Below are 18,199 nucleotides of genomic sequence, written 5' to 3'. Positions count from 1 at the left end.
GGGAGCGAGCAACGGGAGCTCACCCCATCGCGGGGATTCGAACCGCCAACCTTCTGATCGGCAAGTCGTAGGCTCTGTGGCTTAACCCACAGCGCCACCTGCTTCCCATCTGAACTTCTGAATAAGTGTGCATGCACACGAAAGCTTATACCAAGAACAAACTTAGTTGGACTCTAAGGTGCTACTGGGGACACACACACATATATATCCAATAAAACTTGTTTTAGTTTTTTTTTTTTTAAACTAAGATAAATAAGGTGTGTTCTTTGTAATTTTGCAAAATATTCGCTGCATGAAAGGTACTCCCAGGTGTTAATTTTTTATTTAGCTTTCAAATGACTGATGAGTTTGACATACTTTTCTGAGCGCTTGGGGGTGAAAAGGAAGTAATCTGTCTTTGAGACATTTCATTCTGAATCTGCTAGAGAGAGCCAGACAGAGGATGGCGGCAGGTGGGTGTCCTTCCCTCCCCCAACATAAATCATGGTTACGCACAACGCTCGGCTCCATCCTCCACCTCTGGGCTGGATTACAGCTTTTGAACTGGTTGCATTTTCACACCCAGCTCATAGGGAAGCATTCAGGAAATAGTAGAGCCTGTGGTTTTGCAGAGGCCGCCATATGTGCCATTATGTGGCACTTGTCCCGTGTGGCATCTGCGCAAAGTTTTTTGGCTCTGTTTAAATTAGAAGCTGCTCTCGGGTTCATGTCATGAAACAGGTCCGGCCGCACTTGCTGGAATGCCTGATAGAGAATTCATGGAAGCGGATGCCTGCAGAGAGGGGCAGGTGGGGCTGGCCAGACTTCCAGTTGCTAGGCACCAAGCTGTTGATAAGGGGTTGTTTGCTAGCAAAGGTCAGTCAGCAATCGTATGTGGGTATGTGTTTTCGTCCCCTGTCATGTCCAGCGGTTTCCCTTACTCCATTTCTGTCAATATTCCACAGGTGTTGGGGGTAGGAAACATACAGCTGTTTCCCACGCACATCATAAAGAGCTCATAACCCACCTACTCTCAGCAGCCAGAAATATCGTAGCCAGACACTGGAGAGACTGTCAGGAGTAAGCATGGATCAGTGGTATCAAATAGTATGGGAAACAGCTTTATTAGAAAAATTAACCAGTAAACTGAAACTGACACGGGGACAAATAGAAGAAGATGCCTTCACCCCGATACGGCTCCCCTTTATCACAACAACAACAACAACAACAACAATTTATTTATATCCCACCCTCCCCAGCCGAAGCCGGGCTCAGAGTGGCTAACAACAATAAAAGTAACACAGTTTACATAAAATCACAATCAATTAATTGAAATGCATTCTAAAATCAATTCATTCTAAAATCAATTCAAAATCAAATTAATGGCAACCATTGGGCTAGAGTTCTGTGAGGATTACCGAAGGAGGGGGTCAGACTGTACCTTGGCCAAAGGCACAGTCCAACACAGCCCAACAAGACAGTGACAAGAATCCGCCAACAGCATACGAATCAATATGGCTAACCTGATACAAACACACACACACACACCCCACTCACACATGAAAACAACGTTCAACCAGCCATTCACAAACAACCACACCCGAGGCCAACCCCAACCTCTCTCACCACCAAAGGAACACAGTGAGTAAAGAGAACCTGCACAAGTGACGCTGACACAAAACCCCACACATTAAGGAAAATAGAAGCATTGCCACCCGACCCCACCCACACTCACCATGCCCCCACCTCTTCCCCCCTTTTCTTCCTAAAGTAACACTAATGTCTCAACAAATGAAACTGATCTGTAGAAAATGTAACTTGAAAAAAGAGACATTGCACATACAGTGGTACCTCGGGTTAAGTACTTAATTTGTTCCGGAGGTCTGTTCTTAACCTGAAACTGTTCTTAACCTGAAGCACCACTTTAGCTAATGGGGCCTCCCGCTGCCGCCACGCCGCCGGAGCACGATTTCTCTTCTCATCCTGAAGCAAAGTTCTTAACCCGAGGTACTATTTCTGGGTTAGCAGAGTCTGTAACCTGAAGCGTATGTAACCCGAGGTAACACTGTACTTTCTTGTAAACCAATAAATCTTTAATAAAATACATTTAAAAAAAGAAAGATACAGCTGTTTGTTGGGCATTATGAGAAACGAAAACCTGCACTCTGTGCTGTGGCAGTCAGAAACGGGAGCAAGGAGGTGTTACATGGATGTAAACCGTGTCTTGGGCTCAGCGGGTGGCGCTGTGGTCTAAACCACTGAGCCTCTTGGGTTTGCCGATCAGAAGGTTTGGGGTTCAAATCCTTGCGACGGCGTGAGTTCCCGTTGCTCTGTCCCAGCTCCTGCCAACCTAGCAGTTCGAAAGTATGCCAGTGCAAGTAAATAAATAGGTATCACTGTGGCAAGAAGGTAAACGGCGTTTCTGTGTGCTCTGGCACTCGTCACGGTGTCCCTTTTGCAGCAGAAGCAGTTTAGTCATGCTGGCCACATGACCCAGAATGCTGTCTGTGGACAAACACCAGCTCCCTTGGCCTGAAAGCGAGATGAGCACCACAACTCCATAGTCACCTTTGACTGGACTTAACTGTCCAGGGGTCCTTTACCTTTACCTTTTACCTTCCTAGAAAAATATACTGGCATGGGCATAGCCAGGCTGGGGCAGCTGCCCCCCCGTCAAGTAAATAAATAAAAACAAAAATAATTTGTACAAAGATGTTGACAGGTTTTTCTCAGCATTTGGGGGGGGGGTCAAAGGAAAGTAATTTAAAGCAACTGTTGTTGAGACATTTCATTCTGAATCTGCGAGACAGAGACAGACAGAGGAGGATGAAAGGTGGGTGTCGTGCCTGTCCCCCCATAAAATCCTGGCTACACCCAGGGTGGAAGATCCGGGACAGACAAAAGAAAATGCTTCTGATGCAGGAGGCAGTGATGGCTGACAGTCTAAATGAGTTTAAAAGAGGATTAGAAAAATCCATGGGGGAAGAGAGCCATCAATGTCTATTGGCCTAATGGCTATGTGCTGCCTCCACAGCTTCTGAATAACACAAGGAACCACAGGAGGGAAAAGGGCTCATCCTGCCTTGCCACTGTGAGGATGCCGGACTGAAAGGGCCATTGTTTCAACCCAGCAGGCTCTTCTAATGCTCATACCCCACCTTTGCATTCAAAATTTAGAGCTCAAAGCAACCAAGGAGGCGTACGTAAAAATAAAATAATCCAAGTAGACTAAAAACCAACAGCAATAATAAAATCAAGGGCAAAAACCAAACCCACTAAGAATAAAAAGAGGCAGGTAGTTAAATCGCTAGAGCTGAGGCAGCAGAAATATGCCTTTTAAAAATCTCAACTAGGTAGGCAGAAATATATTAACCACCCAACAGGAGCTATATATAAAAAAAAACGCATTGGGAACCAGAAGTCACCTGGAAGGGAGAGATGCAGACCTATTGAAGCAGAGCTGCAGATTAAATTTAGGTGGCGTTCTAGGTACAGAAGCAAAATAAACATTCAGGTGCGTGTCTATGACAGGCAAGCATGAGTTTCATGTGAAGGTGAAGATTTTTCAAGCATTAAAGGTACCCTGGACTATAACACACTCATACACACACACACGCTTTCTAAGCCATTGTGTGTTTCACTCGCTTAGTGTGACATGGAAGTAGGCATTTTTCGCAACAGACCTCAAATTAATCAGGCAGCTCCCCAAATAATAATCAGTACAGGATAGCAGCTGTTATCTTACCTCCTTGGCAAACTTCCCTTACGCTTGGCAGGGTAGCCCATTGTTTAAAATAGTAGACCCAGTCGGTTTCACAAAGTGTCAGCAAGTATATTCTCCCAGCACATAATCACTGCACACCCCAAACCCCTCTTTTCACATGAATTTAGGGCTGGGTTTAGGCAGAAAACATGGCAATTTGGCAAATTTGGATGATCCGACTATCTGAGTTCCAACCTATTCTTCCAAGGACATAATGTTGGATTCAGACCACAGAACTAAAAGGATTTCTGTTGCCTCAGTGAGAAACCTGTATTCTTGGGTATACACATGCTGTTAGGATAGCTCTGTCAGTAGAGCATGTCTCTTAATCTCAGGGTTGTGGATTCGAGTCCCTGTTGAGCAGAAGATTCCTGCATTTCAGGGGGTTGGACTAAATGACCCTCATGGTCCCTTCCGTCTCTACAGTTCTATGATTCTATTATTCACAGAAATAATATTATCTATTATTCCAGAAAAGCACCTGGTTTATCTTTAGCAAAAGAAATCACCCTCTTCCTCTTGAGGACATAATTTTAAAGAGATAAGTGGGGTACCGATGTCCCAAAGGAGCAGAAAAGGCTTTTTATGTTTGGGACAACAGTCGCCCGGATGCTACTAGCCAGAGATGGAAAGAAGAGTCCCTACCAGAGAGGAAGGGCAAATTAAGCTGATGGACTACGCAGAAATGGCAAAGCTGGCAGAAAAGCTCAGGAACCAAGAGGACAAAACCTTTTTAAAAGAATGGGGGGGGGAATTATAATCTGTTTAGGAGACAACTGCAAGCAGATGAAAATATTAGCAGCATTTTAATCCCACTTGTAATGTAACAAACTTTACGGATAATATGGATTGATAATATAGACTACGGAATAATATGCAGTTTTATATGTTGACAATAGGACCCATGAAGGGGGTGAGGGGAAGTCTCAAGATTCAGAGTAATCTCTATATGTGGATATGCATTTGGACTGTTATAAAATTATATTTGTAAAATCAAATAAAATGATTTTTTAAAAAAAGTACACAAGCAGAACCCTCCCATGAAAGAGAGATAAGTGGGAGACATCAGGTTTCCCAATAGTCTCTGTGGTGACAGAAACCAAATTGGATAGTGCTGCCTAGCGGTTAGAGGGGCATCTTGTTTGGGTGCTACGCAGAGCAACGCACTGTTTGCAACATCAGGATTTCTTCTTCTTTAACGATAAAGTAAATAGAACTTGTTTTGTGTGCATGGGGAGCAGGGACTAGCAGAACTTCCTATCGGACAGACTGAGTGTTGTTCTGAACCTCCAGACACAGCAGAAATATTTGCGGTTGCTGTATGTGCATTTGGGATTACCAGGATGATCTTTCTCCTGAGGACATCCAGCCGGGCTCGCCTCCTCCCCAGCAGCTGGCACACTGGTGTTCAACCAGAAGTCTCTTTTTAATACTGTTTTTAGTAGCTCTAGGAATGCACAGCAGTTCTCTCACTTTTGCTGCCCAGCCCACGCACTGTGCCCCACTTTGGTAGCTGAGTTATAAGGGTGATGTTATTCTTCCTCTTGGTAACACACCCATAATCACTGCTAAGTGGAATTTGCTTAGAGATACCTCACGAGGTCCTGTTTGATGTTGCTTTTGTCTTGACGTATGCCGAAACAGAACTGTTACTTGCGCAAACACACCACGGCTCCACTATTTTGTGACCTATTTTAGAACTTTGTTCTACTTAGGTTTCCCCCCCCCCCCGAGTTACAACCCTCCCTTTCCACTTCATTGCTCACTCTTTAAAAGTGGAAACTTCTAGGTTAGTTTGTTAGTTTCACACAAGGGGCTTGTTTAAAACTCGTAATAGAAAGATAAATCGCAACCTCTTTTTAAAAAGTTTTTATTGCTCCTCGAAGGATGTGCAATCCCAGTGTAGTTTCATCTCATCTTTGGAATGAAGTGGCAAGACATCTCAAATCCGTGAAGCAAGATCGTTCTGTCTTCCTGGAATCAGGCGGGTAAAAAAACGGTATTTCCTGTTCTGATAAATGACAGCAAGTTGTCTCTCCAGAAGCTAAGTTTGTCTCTTGTTTTGCTGCATGCATGTCACTTACCCACATGGGAATACTTACTGTTCCAGAGTCTAGAGATGCAAAACATTTAAAGGTAGACAAGTAAAGTGCCTGGACCTCATGCTATTTTATATAAAAGGTAAAGGTAAAGGACCCCTGGACAGTTCAGTCAAAGGCGACTCTGGGGTTGCGACGCTCATCTCACTTTTAGGCCAAGGGAGCTGGCGTTTGTTCACAGACAGCTTTCTGGGTCATGTGGCCAGCATGACTAAACCGCTTTTGGTGCAACGGAACACCGTGACAGAAACCAGAGCGCATGGAAACGCCGTTTACCTTCCCGCCAGAGTGGTACCTATTTATCTACTTGCACTGGCATGCTATTTGAGCTGCTAGGTTGACAGGAGCTGGGACAGAGCAATGAGAGCTCACCGCATCACGGGGATTTGAACTGCCAACCTTCTGATTGGCAAGCCCAAGAGGCTCAGTGGTTTAGACCACAGTGCCACCCACGTCCCCCTATTTTATATAGGCGATGTGGGAGGGCGCACCTCTACAGTCAGAGGTGTGGGAAACAATGAATTAGCTCTCCAACTTGTTTGGCTGAAACATAGGTTATGCACCAAGCGCTGGTAGTCGAAGCCTAGAATTGCTGCCCTCTGGCACCAAGATCCTTTGGGTTAGAAATATTATTATTATTGTATTATTTATTACATGTTTATCCCACCTTTCCTTCAAGTGGTTCAAGGGGAATACATGGTCCTCCTCCTCCCCATTTTATCCTCACAACAACCTGAGAGGTAGATTAGGCTGAGAGGCAGCAAAGTGGCCCAAGGTCTCCCAGGAAGCTTCCTGGCTGAACAAGGATTTGAACTCTGGTCTCCCAGGTCCTAGTCCAGCATTCTAAACATACACACCGCCAGCTCTCAAATAGAAATTTAGAACTTCAGTGATGCCCAGGCTTTTCTAGGACAATACTTTGATCTGTCAAAATTGTCAGATTTGGGGGCTGGATGAGGCCAGTTTTTGTTTCTGCTTGGGGAGGACTCCATGCCGCAGAACTATGAATGAAAACGAAGGCAAAATAGGACTTTAAACATTGATTTTGCCTGGGGCGGAAAGCCTGTTAATGTTACTTAAACTGCCCAACCAATCTCAGAATTTCTCAGCTTAAAAATAAGTTTGTGTTGCTGTAGGCCTGTGGACTCATTCTGCCAAGGGAGACAAGGAGAAAGGAAAGTGCCATGAATAACCATAAAGCTTGGCTGCAGTGCCCTCTGCAGGATAGGTTCTTCAATCCTACATCATCTGTCTTAATTACTCATCGCCTGCAAGGGAAGCACTAGGAACATGTGGCAGTCTTTATCCTTAAGTGCATTTGACCAGTGGCATAGCGTGGGTTATCAGCACCCGGGGCAAGGCAAGTAATTTGCGCCCCCTAACCCGTGGATTGGGACGCAGGTGGCGCTGTGGGTTAAAGCCTCAGTGCCTAGGACTTGCCGATCGAAAGGTCGGCGGTTCGAATCCCTGCGGCGGGGTGCGCTCCCGCTGCTCGGTCCCAGCGCCTGCCAACCTAGCAGTTCGAAAGCACCCCCGGGTGCAAGTAGATAAATAGGGACCGCTTACTAGCGGGAAGGTAAACGGCGTTTCCGTGTGCGGCTCTGGCTCGCCAGAGCAGCAATGTCACGCTGGCCACATGACCTGGAAGTGTCTCCGGACAGCGCTGGCCCCTGGCCTCTTGAGTGAGATGGGCGCACAACCCCAGAGTCTGTCAAGACTGGCCCGTACGGGCAGGGGTACCTTTACCTTTACCTTAACCCGTGGATTTGCGTCCCCTAACCTTAACCCCCAGATGTTGCGCCCGGTGCGGCCGCCCCCCTGCACCCCCCACGCTACGCCACTGCATTTGACTGTCTCATATAGTTGTACACAGTTCAGCAAAAGAAATAATCATGCTTTGCCCCCTCTTCCCCATTCAAATAAGGTTTCCTTCGGCAAGGAATTTGGCACCTCTAAAATAGCTCCTGCCCACCCCAAATACTTCACAGTGTCCGAGGCCAAAAATCCAAACGGCTGTCACTTCCCATTAACTTGAGATGGGGACGCTCCAGGAAGCGGCCTTGCAAAATCCAGTCGCACAGAGTCCGAGCTGTTGCGGCTGGTAATTGTGTGATGCTAAATGTGACACCTGTTCATGAGGGACAGAGATGCATCCTTCAGCCTTGTGTATGTGTGCCCTAAGGAGGCAGAAACCAAAGCAGAATAAATGAACCGGCTGTTCCCCACACATCCTGAAAGTCTGACTCAGCTGAAGGCAGAGGACATAGGCTCAAGCCAAGAGTTTGAGTCTAAAGGGAGTAAAACACAGCCTGTTCACACACAAAGCAGAGCGAGCAGGGAAGATCTCAGCAAATTGTAAGCAGTGAACAGGTGCCACTGAAAGATGGTGGACTGTTTCATTGGCGGTTTTAAAGCAGAGGTTGGATGGCTATCTGCCACGGATGCTTTAGTTGAGATTCCTGCATTGCAGGGGGTTGGACTAGATGACCCTCAGGGTCCCTTCCAACTCTATGATTCTGTGAATTCCACAGCTGCCTGCCAGAGAAAACTAAGGGTGAGTGTGCTCTCCTTAGGCTAAATAGCCTGTATGCGTTTCTGCCAGCAGCTGGTACTGCAGTTTGTGTCATGGCTAGTCTCCCATTGTGGAACTCCAAACTATTCATCTACTTCACTGCCATTGTACAGCTGGTTAATTCTTATACATCATATAATGAAAGAGAACCAAGTACATGCTTTACTAAATAGATTCCAAGTTTTCAGTTCCTTACTAAAGGAGGCAAATCACTAATATAGCTGCCAACTATTGAACATTCTCATGCTGTGTTTTGTTTTCTTCCTGGTTGCGTTCACCCCCATGAAAGATTTGTTGCTCCTTGCCTTAACCAGCATTGCAGCAGGTTGGCAAAAGTATGAGTTTTAAAAGGCTGGAAACTGAGGAAATTGAGTGAAGTGATGCAGAGCCTGTATTCCTTCCACATTTTATCAACAACTTGGAGAAACGGGGTAGAGGTAAATCATTGGTAAGAAACTTGGCAGGGATAGCGAACACCTCAGGAGTACTTATTTAAAATTGCCTCAGTAGTGTAGTGTAATCAGTTTTCCATTCTAAGATGACAGAGACAAATGTGAAGTTCTCCATGTAGGCGAAACAGTCTCAGGACTGTGGACAATCACAAGATGAACTTGAGTTAGCAATGTGATGCTGCTGGAAAAGGAAACTCATACAATTTCTAAGCTACATTAACAGAACTTATTTTCCAGAAGCCTTAAGAAATAGTTCCACTTTACTCTGTACTAATTAAACCTGGTGGCATGCAGTGTCCACTTCTGGACACTGGATCTTACATGGGCTTCAGTTTCGAGGAGTATGTTGAAACATCTTGATAGCAACAACCATTCTGACACAATGGAACAATTTAGCTAGCTAGGTGGTGATCTAGTGAAGATCTGGGTGATGATGCCCTGGTTTTGGTTTCCAGCATTCAGCAGCAGATGGAGTGCAATTGTGTCAGCTTTACTGTAAAAATGAAGACTAGCTTGATGGGTCCCTTGGCTAAGCACCATCACATTGTTTTATGTTTTATATTACCAGCAAGTCACGGTGTTCCCCCCCCCCCCAATGAAGCTGCAACTGCTCTTGGTTATCTTCTGTTGCTCATTCTTTAAGCAGCAGCACATTCAGCTTAACCCCCTCAGCTACAGGCATTCTGAACCCCCGAAACTCCCAAGCCAGGCAGCCTCCACCACCATGCCTGCTGGTCCATACAGAAGTACAACTGCTGTTCAACAATGCAGCCATCAAGTGGGAAATTTTCATGCAGAAACTCTGTCCTGTGGGCTATCAACTTTCAAGGCAGCCCAGCTCTTTTGGGGAGAAAGGACAGCCTTTGTGCTCACACCCTCACAACAACAAGAAGAAGGAAGAGAACAAGGATTTGAGACAGTGATGACTTTATTGAGAGGGGAGATGTTACTGAAACGGTCAAGTTTCTTCCAGCCTCTCCACTTCCTCAGAGGCAGGTGGAACAAGAGAAGGCCTCTTACTGCAAGATACAGAGCCGAGTTGTAAGAAAATTAAGAAATGGAACTCTGCCTTTACTCCTTTGATGCCATGTGAACCAACAAGTCTACCACACGGTTGCTGTATCCATATTCATTGTCGTACCTGGAAAAGAAGGCAGGGGAATAGTAGGGTTACCTACAGTATCCCTCTCATCATAAAATAGCCTCCCCCTATTTGACAAGTGGTAGGAAGAGAGCAGGAAGTCTATACTGCTACACACATGTGTGCACACACTATGTCCCCCTTCCCAAATTTCAGCAGGCCACTGGATGACCATAGCAATTCAAACAGCAAGAAGTTCCTTGATCCTACACAAGTCTAGAACTTATATCTAGCTTGATCTCTTACCAGGAGACCAGCTTCACAAAGTGGTCGTTGAGAGCAATGCCAGCAGCAGCATCAAAGATGGAGGAGTGGGTATCACCATTGAAGTCACAGGAGACAACCTTTGAGAGAAGAAGGGACACTCACATTACAAGGCAACACAAGTCTCAAAAGATGATCTCACATTTTATCCAACAGAGGGTAACATAATGTATAAACTTGAAGCAAAACTGGTATGGTCTAAAGGTGCATGAGGCCATCACCTTGTTGAAGTTAAGCACCCAGGTCACTGCCTGGGTGAAACATGTACACCTTGGGTTCCAATATGGAAGAAATGCAGGATGAAACCGCATGCCGCCAGAAACGTAGGGCAAGGAAGAAAACGGAGGAAAGAAAATGTATCACATAGATACATGCAATGTCAAAAAATATCTTTACTGCCACTATCACAGTAGCAGAAATTGCTACAAAATGTACCGATGTGCTTTCTCCATACAAATGGTGTGTATAAATGAAGAGAAAAATCCAGATTTGACAGTCTGCTGAAGCAGCTATAGCGGCTTACCTGGTCCTCGGTGTATCCCAGGATACCCTTCATAGGGCCTTCGGAGGCTGCCTTCACAACCTTCTTAATGTCATCATACTTGGCCTGTGTGAAAAAGGATGGGAAAGGTTGAAATGGTCCTGCCTGCCAGAGCTGTGCAGGAACTTATGGAAATTACTTAAGACACAGGCCAGGGAAGGCCAGAGGCAGTTATATAAATTTAGACCCTGGATTCAAATGGTCTTGATGAGGAGACTGGGCTCTAGACAGCCATGTGGACACAATTAACATTTCTCTTCCCCTCCTTCCCCCACTCCATCCACCAGACTGTGATTTGCAACTATTTCTTGATTCCTCATATAGTAGAACAAACCAAACCTCTGTGTTTGTGTGTGCAAAAAACCTCACTATCACAGCTGCAGGAATAAAATGGGAATTCACATCTGCTGCCCTGGTGCTAAACACATTTACTTGTAGAAAATAATAATATATTTTTAAAGCAAAAATAAAATTAGGATTATCCCAAAGTATATATTTTTAAGCATAAGGAAGGACGGACTAGTGACCAGTGCCAACCACAATGGGCAAGATTCAGGTATTAATCTTGGCTTCTGCCACCATCACCTGCCACTTTTTTTGGGGGGGGGGGTCATAGAGTGGGGACTGGGCTTCATACGAGAAGTCCAGCCCTAGCTGTGCTTGTTTAGACATAAATGCACAGCTCATGGTGCATTGTACGGTGGGTGCAACCCCCTTTTGTGGTTTCTGCACAGGCAAGCGTTACAAAATATTACTCAGAGCTACAAAGGTGAGTTTCTACACGAGGCCACAGGGAAAGGCGCTGCAAGTTCTGAAATACTCACTGGTTTCTCCAAGCGGCATGTTAAGTCCACGACAGAAACATTGGGAGTTGGGACGCGGAAAGCCATCCCTGTCAGTTTTCTGGGGGTGTAGAAGATTACTCGGGTTAGGGCGCAAAGCATTCCTCACTTTCATACCCTTCCCACCCAGAGAGACAAGAGGACTCACCCATTCAGCTCAGGGATGACCTTGCCAACAGCCTTAGCTGCACCTGTGGATGCTGGGATGATGTTCTGAGCAGCTCCTCTGCCATCTCGCCACAGTTTCCCAGAGGGACCATCCACAGTCTTCTGTGTGGCTGTGATGGCATGGACTGTGGTCTGGGGGAAGAGAAGCGGCAAGAGAGATCAATATTCACCCCCAAGCACAAGATATGTGTCCCCTCCATGTACACTGCTGAGAGGAAGAGCTCTGAACTGTATAGTCCCTCTCAGCCAACTTTTATCCTAGACTGCCTTTGATCATTGAGGTTAAGCTTTGAACAGCATTTCAGCGTGAGGAGAAATGGTTGCAGTGAAGCAGAAAGGGTTTAAAAGTATGACGCAATAACGGAAAGAGTCAAAATCTTTGCAAGTAATTGGATAGAATACTCTGTGCACTTTTTCCCTTGTACAACCACAAGGGGAAGGATAGACACAATTCTGAAGAGCTGCAAATTTGGCTACACTAAGGATGGATAAATTTGTTGCTGGACAGCAGCTTCCATCATCCCTGACCACTGACCATGCTGGCTGATGGGGGCTGGAGCCCAACAATATGTGAAGGGACTTGGGGTATCTGTTTGGGGGGGCTAGGCCTCCCCCTCCACAGTAAAGGACCTTGGTAATGAGGAGTGCATTAGGAGCATGCAATTCACTTACCATAAGGCCTTCCACAATGCCGTAGTTGTCATTGATGACCTTGGCCAGGGGAGCCAGGCAGTTGGTGGTGCAAGAAGCATTGCTGGAAGGAAATGAGGGTATTTATATGGAGCGCCAGAACTCTTAACCCCATCCATATTCTGGTCCAGCCAGCGAGCAGCACTGCTCCGGTTACTATTACAGCACCACAGTTTCACTTGCATATTCACCTGACGATTTTCAGAGAGTTGTCATACTTCTCATGATTGACACCCATCACAAACATGGGAGCATCTGCTGATGGGGCAGAGATTACAACACGCTTGGCACCGCCCTTCAAGTGAGCCTGAAAGGGGAAGGGAAGCAAGAACTGTAGCACTCTGTTCCAAGACTGACATAGCATGTGTTATTTAAGAACTATGAACAAGAATCTTGTTGCTAAGGAAAGCTACAGCCATGTGGATGAGGCAAACTATGTTATCCTTCTGACTTTTATCATTGCTCAGCCAGGGGGAGAAACGGGAGTGGGAAACGGAAAACTCCTGCACCTATTTGTGACACCTCTCCTTCTGCCCAGGAGAGATGCATGGTCCCCTTTGCTCATCTGCACAGAAGATACTTACGCCGGCCTTTTCTAGGGTGGTGAAAACACCAGTGGATTCAACAACGTATTGCGCACCAGCATCGCCCCACTTTATGTTGGCAGGGTCACGCCTGATGAGGAAAATAAGGAGAAAAAGAATCACAGTTTTAGACTCTGCAAGTGTCTGACAGAGCCAGATCCTGCCCAGCCAGCAAGGAAAGAGAAGAGTGAGAGATATTACTCACTCCTGGAAGACAGTGATGGCATGTCCATTGATCACAAGTTTCCCATTTTCGGCCTTCACATCACCACGGAAACGGCCGTGAGTGGAGTCATACTTGAACATGTAGACCTAAGAGTGAGACATTCAAAACGTGAGTTTTGTAGTCTGGTTCCACATTAATCCCTCATTCTGCCTGCCTCTCTATCCCCAATGCAATTTCCCCCCATCCCAAGCTACTCTCAAATACACAACTGCATGAAGACAAGGGCTGTGTGAACTGAAAGTAGAAAGGCAGGTTTGTTGCTGTTGCTGTTTGTGTGTTATGGTCATGGGGAGAATGCCAGGTACTGCTGTGGTCACACAAGACCACAAAACTCTTATGTGCCACTTTGTGCAATATTTTCTCTTCAGACCCTTGAACACCTCTCTCTGCACCTGGTCCTTTGAAAGTTGCGTTTGGACTTTCAGCATCTCACTAGGGGCAATGTGATTATTATGGGTTATGTGCCAATTCGGCTCATACTCTGTAGTCTTCAGTTGGGGGGGTGGGCTTTATTCTAAAATCTCAAGAGTCACTTGCTCCCTAACCACCCAATGCCGCTTTCAGCTTATAGACTGTCTTCCCCAAATGAAACTGCTACCATTTGCCAGATCTCTGGAAAAATACCAAGAATACTGTTTAGTAACACAAATACATGTTCACAAGGTAAGGCCATAGCCTGCTTTTTGACTTTAGAAAGAATACTGGATTCTCACCATGTAGTTCAGATCAATGAAAGGGTCGTTGATGGCCACAACCTCAACTTTTCCAGAGTTAAATGAAGCCCTGCAGACCAGACGGCCAATGCGGCCAAATCTAGAGAAAGAGAAGAGCAGCCATCACAAGGAAGCAAAATCAGAATTCTCTCTATCTAATTGTTCTAAAAGCAAAAAACCAAAAACAAACCAAAAACCCCAAAACAGAGAATAGTACTTTGAGAAAGTATTAAAAATCAAGTAATTGGGGCATGGGGAGAAGCAGCAGTGATGAGGCACATCACACTGCAGCTTGTGATAACTTGGCAATCAGCTGGAGGGCACTAACTAGACAAGGGCTTAGATCTGAACCTAACCATATTAAGATAAAATCAGGCTTATTCTATAAATATTTTCTGCCTTAGGCACACAAGAAATGTAGCCAACCTCTTTCTGTTATCTAAATACCCGGTGCAAGTCTCACTAAAATGGAGAATCCCAGTTCTTTTCAAATTAGGCTTATTGCCAAAGCCTTCCGAGTAGATTGTGCCCCACATCCTAGACCTGTTCAAATCCTATTCTGGCACCCTGAACCAGCAAGCCAGCGTCTGATGCCCAAGAGAGCTGCATGATCTTGCCTAAAGTTCGGGGCATCTCCCAACACAGAGCCATCATCTGCTCTGGTGAGCTCTGGCCTTTCTCAGTTTCTCCTGTGGCTGCAAGTCAAGGACCAGTGAAAGAAATGGAGGGTAAGTAGAACAATTGCAGCAAGGACACCAACTGAGGGCATGCAACTTCACCTCTGCAAACCTTCCAGAGCCCTACAACTGCAGCAGCTTTTTTTGGGGTCACATGATGAAGGCTTTGTGTTTGAGACAAAGGGCATCTTTTGCATGAGAGGCCAAGCCACCATTTTATTAGCTCTAAAATGCTTGGAAACGGCAGCCAGCTAATCTAAGGGGCAAGAAAAACGTGGACAGAGGAGGCTCTGATCTCTCCACTTTCATCACGAACCTCAAATCACTGCTCAGCAAGTGCATGTGCTTGAAAAGTTACTGCCTGATTTGCAGAGATTCACTGCTCATGGCCACTGCGAGGGTGTTAGATAAGATATTAAACTGCAACGCAGAAATGCAAGTCCTACCCTCCCTGTGAAAGTGCTCTGAGGAATTCCACTTGGCTCACATGGTTTATTCCCAACCAACTTGTGGGAATAAACCAATAAGCAGCTTCCCCTTATCTGAGTCCAAAACCCTCTGAATGCAAAGCATGCAGTCTGCCACTCAGCTCTATGGCAACTCTTACAGGACACTGCTACTATTTCATTAGCAGCCTTGAGATGGGAAAGGTATTGCTTAGACAGGCTCTCTCTCTCTCATGTTGCATCCAGACACCTCTCTCCTTCCTTTACAGCACTATCCCTCCGCTGCAGAAAGGTCAAGCACTAACTTTAGCGCCAGCTCCCCCCGCCCTCCAGCACCAAGCTGCAAGTTATCTGGTTACAGTTTTCTGCCTCCACGGGGTGTTAGTGCAGAAGGTCACATTCTTTGTGGGCCCTTCAGACCAAAAGGCACAGAGTTTCACTTTGATTTGCAGGGCGGGGGAAGCAGCCAGAGTTGCAAAAGATGGGAATAAAAGAGAAGTGGGGCGAGGAGGACCAGGGAGCCCCACTGCTGCTGCTGCTTCCTGCCGCAAGTGATTCAGCAGTTCAAAGCTCAAGGAAGTGAGTCACACCACCACCACTCCTCTCCTGCCTAGGCACATCCTGGCCACTGGCTTGCCCCATGTGCTTTCGCTGCTGCACGCGGAGATCAAGATGGGGAGAAAACCCTTTTGGGTGCCACCTGTTTTAATGGGGCAGCTGGGCCGACAAGGACACAAGAAGATCCTTTTTTCGAGAGGAGCAGCTGCTGGGCGGAGGCAGAGGAGCCGGAGTGACCTTCAGACGTCCTTGCAAAGGACAGGAATGCCAGCCGGGTCCCCCCAAGAACTGCCACAAGAGACAGCAACAGGCAGCCAGGCGCCAGCGCTCTCCCATTGGCTGGAAAGTTCTCCAAGTTCTCCCAGGGGGCAGCCACCCCCCCTACTTCTCCCAGCAACCAGATCTCCTCCTCCTCCTCCCCACTTTACACGCCCCTCCCTCCCTGCCATGCTAAGGCAGCCTCGCCGCACGTCCGCCCCCTCCGAAAACTCACCCGTTAACTCCGATTTTCACCATTTTCGACTCTGGAAATTGTGATCCTGGGAGAGAAAAAAATATATATACCCAGAAATTACAAGGTTGCTTATCTTGCGCCAAAACTCAAGGAGGGCTCTCCCCCCCCCCCGTCACTCCAGCAACCCCACCCCGATTCATGCCCGAGGAACCCCCAGGCTCAAAGGGGTCCTGGTCTCTGCCCTCCACCCCCCATCAGGATAATGTCCCCTTAGGCGGAGAGGGGGACGCCGCCCCACACCCGGCAGAGCCGAGGGAAGCGAAGCTCAGGATCCAAGAGGCAGTGGCGTAGCGTGGATTGTCAGCACCCGGGGCAAGGCAAGTTATTTGCGCCCCCTAACCCGTGGATTTTAGTAGGGGGCAGAGAGCTGCGAGTGTGAGCGCGCCCCCCCCAGATGCTGCGCCCGGCCCCCCTGCACCCCCCACGCTACGCCACTGCCAAGAGGCAACGAAAGTTGCTTCTGATCTTTTTTTTTGGGGGGGGGGGGAGTAGGGGATCAGTGTACTAAAGAAACGCTGCCAGGCTCCGTTTCCTTCCGCCAACCTCTCTCCCCCCCCCCCCCCACGATTAGAAGGCGCTTCCGCGGCCGCCTTTCCAGCGAGGCTCCCCCCCCCCCCTCACGGAAGTCGGCCGGGGAAACTTTGTCACCGTCGCAGCCGAGGGCTGGAGGGCGCGGGGCCCCCGAGGACTGGGCGTGGGGGGGGGGCGAAGAGGAGAAAAGCTCCCGCTTCCCACAGCGAGCCCCCCCTCCGCGCCTCCTCAGAAGGAAAGTCCGCCCCCCCCCAAGTGAGTTCTGTGGGACTTCTTCAGCCTCGCCAAAGCGCCTTCGCTGAGGAGACGCGGCGACTCTGGGAGGGGGGCTCTTCGCCCCACAACCGGCCCCTTCCTCCCCGGCCCCCCATAAACTTTTCCAAAGCAGCAGCAGCAGCGCCGCCTTCCCCGAAATGGCGAGCCCTGCCGCCCTCCCTCGGCGCGCCCCTCCGCCTGGCCTTACCCGAGGGGTCCCTGACCTAACTCAGCTCCGCCGTGCAGTGAGGAGGTGAGGAGGCAGGGCCCGGCGCCCGGCCCTTTATACCTCCCCGCATGGTAATGGCCAGGCCCGGCCCCGAGCGCAGGCGCCGAATCAGCGCCCGAGGGGAGGCGCCGGGCGGCCCGGGTGGCGCGAGGGGAGGCTCCCGGCCCCGCTTCCTGCCCCATTCAGATGGAAATAGCCCTGCCTCCTTCCCGCCAAATCGCCTCACCACCAGCCTTTTGTTTGGGGGCGGAGGGATACCACCAAAAAACGGGCACCTCAGAGGGCAGAATTTCCATTACTTACCCATTAATCGACCTCGAGAAAGTTGAAGGCCTCGGAGTGGATTCGCTACTAGAAGCGCTTTCCTCAGTCCAGGAAGGGATGAACAAGCAGCAGCAAGTCAGGCCTTCCTGGCGGCATAAATTCCCTTCCCTTCTCCAACCTTCCCGTCTGGAATGCGCCCGCCCTTCTTACTTAGGTTAACAGCACCTGGGCAGAATAGCACCATTCCAACAAAAGGGGGCTTTTTTTGGTGCTGAACTGAGGCCCTGAACCTGCCATGGCAGCTTGCTGAGATTTTCAAAGCTCAGAGGATGGATAGGCCTTGTTGTTCATGGACTCCTGCCTGGCCACCTAAATACAGTACCGGCCATTGGTCAGGGATTTTTGGGGCCCACATTAGCCATAAAGGTGGCATGGAACCTCCATGCTGGAGGCAGTCTACCTTCCAAGCCACCAGCCCTCCGCTGCTGGAAACAGAAGGCAGTTTTGGAGAGCTGTCTTTGGAAGACAGAGTGGCCATAAGGTCCACAGATGCTTCTTTCTGCAGTTACAGATAGGTAGCCGTGTTGGTCTGCCATAGTCAAAACAACAAAATTCCTTCCAGTAGCACCTTAAAGACCAACTAAGTCAGTTCTTGGTATGAGCTTTCGTGTGCATGCACACTTCTTCAGGT

The 18,199-nt window shown here is 47.9% G+C and overlaps 1 protein-coding gene across 1 annotated transcript; it reads right to left on the bottom strand.

Annotated features, from left to right (window-relative positions):
* Window positions 1–9,775: 9,775 nt before the first annotated feature.
* GAPDH (glyceraldehyde-3-phosphate dehydrogenase) lies at window positions 9,776–17,333 on the bottom strand. The gene is made up of 12 exons (XM_081895077.1): window positions 17,224–17,333; window positions 16,209–16,254; window positions 14,035–14,134; window positions 13,301–13,407; window positions 13,096–13,186; window positions 12,703–12,818; window positions 12,494–12,575; window positions 11,802–11,953; window positions 11,636–11,714; window positions 10,794–10,877; window positions 10,253–10,350; window positions 9,776–10,006 (listed from the first exon to the last, which is right to left on the bottom strand). Exons 2-12 carry the CDS (start codon window positions 16,229–16,231, stop codon window positions 9,937–9,939), a joined length of 1,002 nt encoding a protein of 333 aa, XP_081751203.1. The 5' UTR covers window positions 16,232–16,254; window positions 17,224–17,333; the 3' UTR covers window positions 9,776–9,936.
* Window positions 17,334–18,199: the final 866 nt, after the last annotated feature.

Source organism: Podarcis melisellensis (genome assembly GCF_964234715.1).
Source record: "Podarcis melisellensis genome assembly, chromosome: 17".
Taxonomy (NCBI): Eukaryota; Metazoa; Chordata; class Lepidosauria; order Squamata; family Lacertidae; genus Podarcis; species Podarcis melisellensis.
The sequence above is the reverse complement of the archived record's forward strand: the minus strand, read 5'-3'. Positions and strand labels throughout refer to the sequence as shown.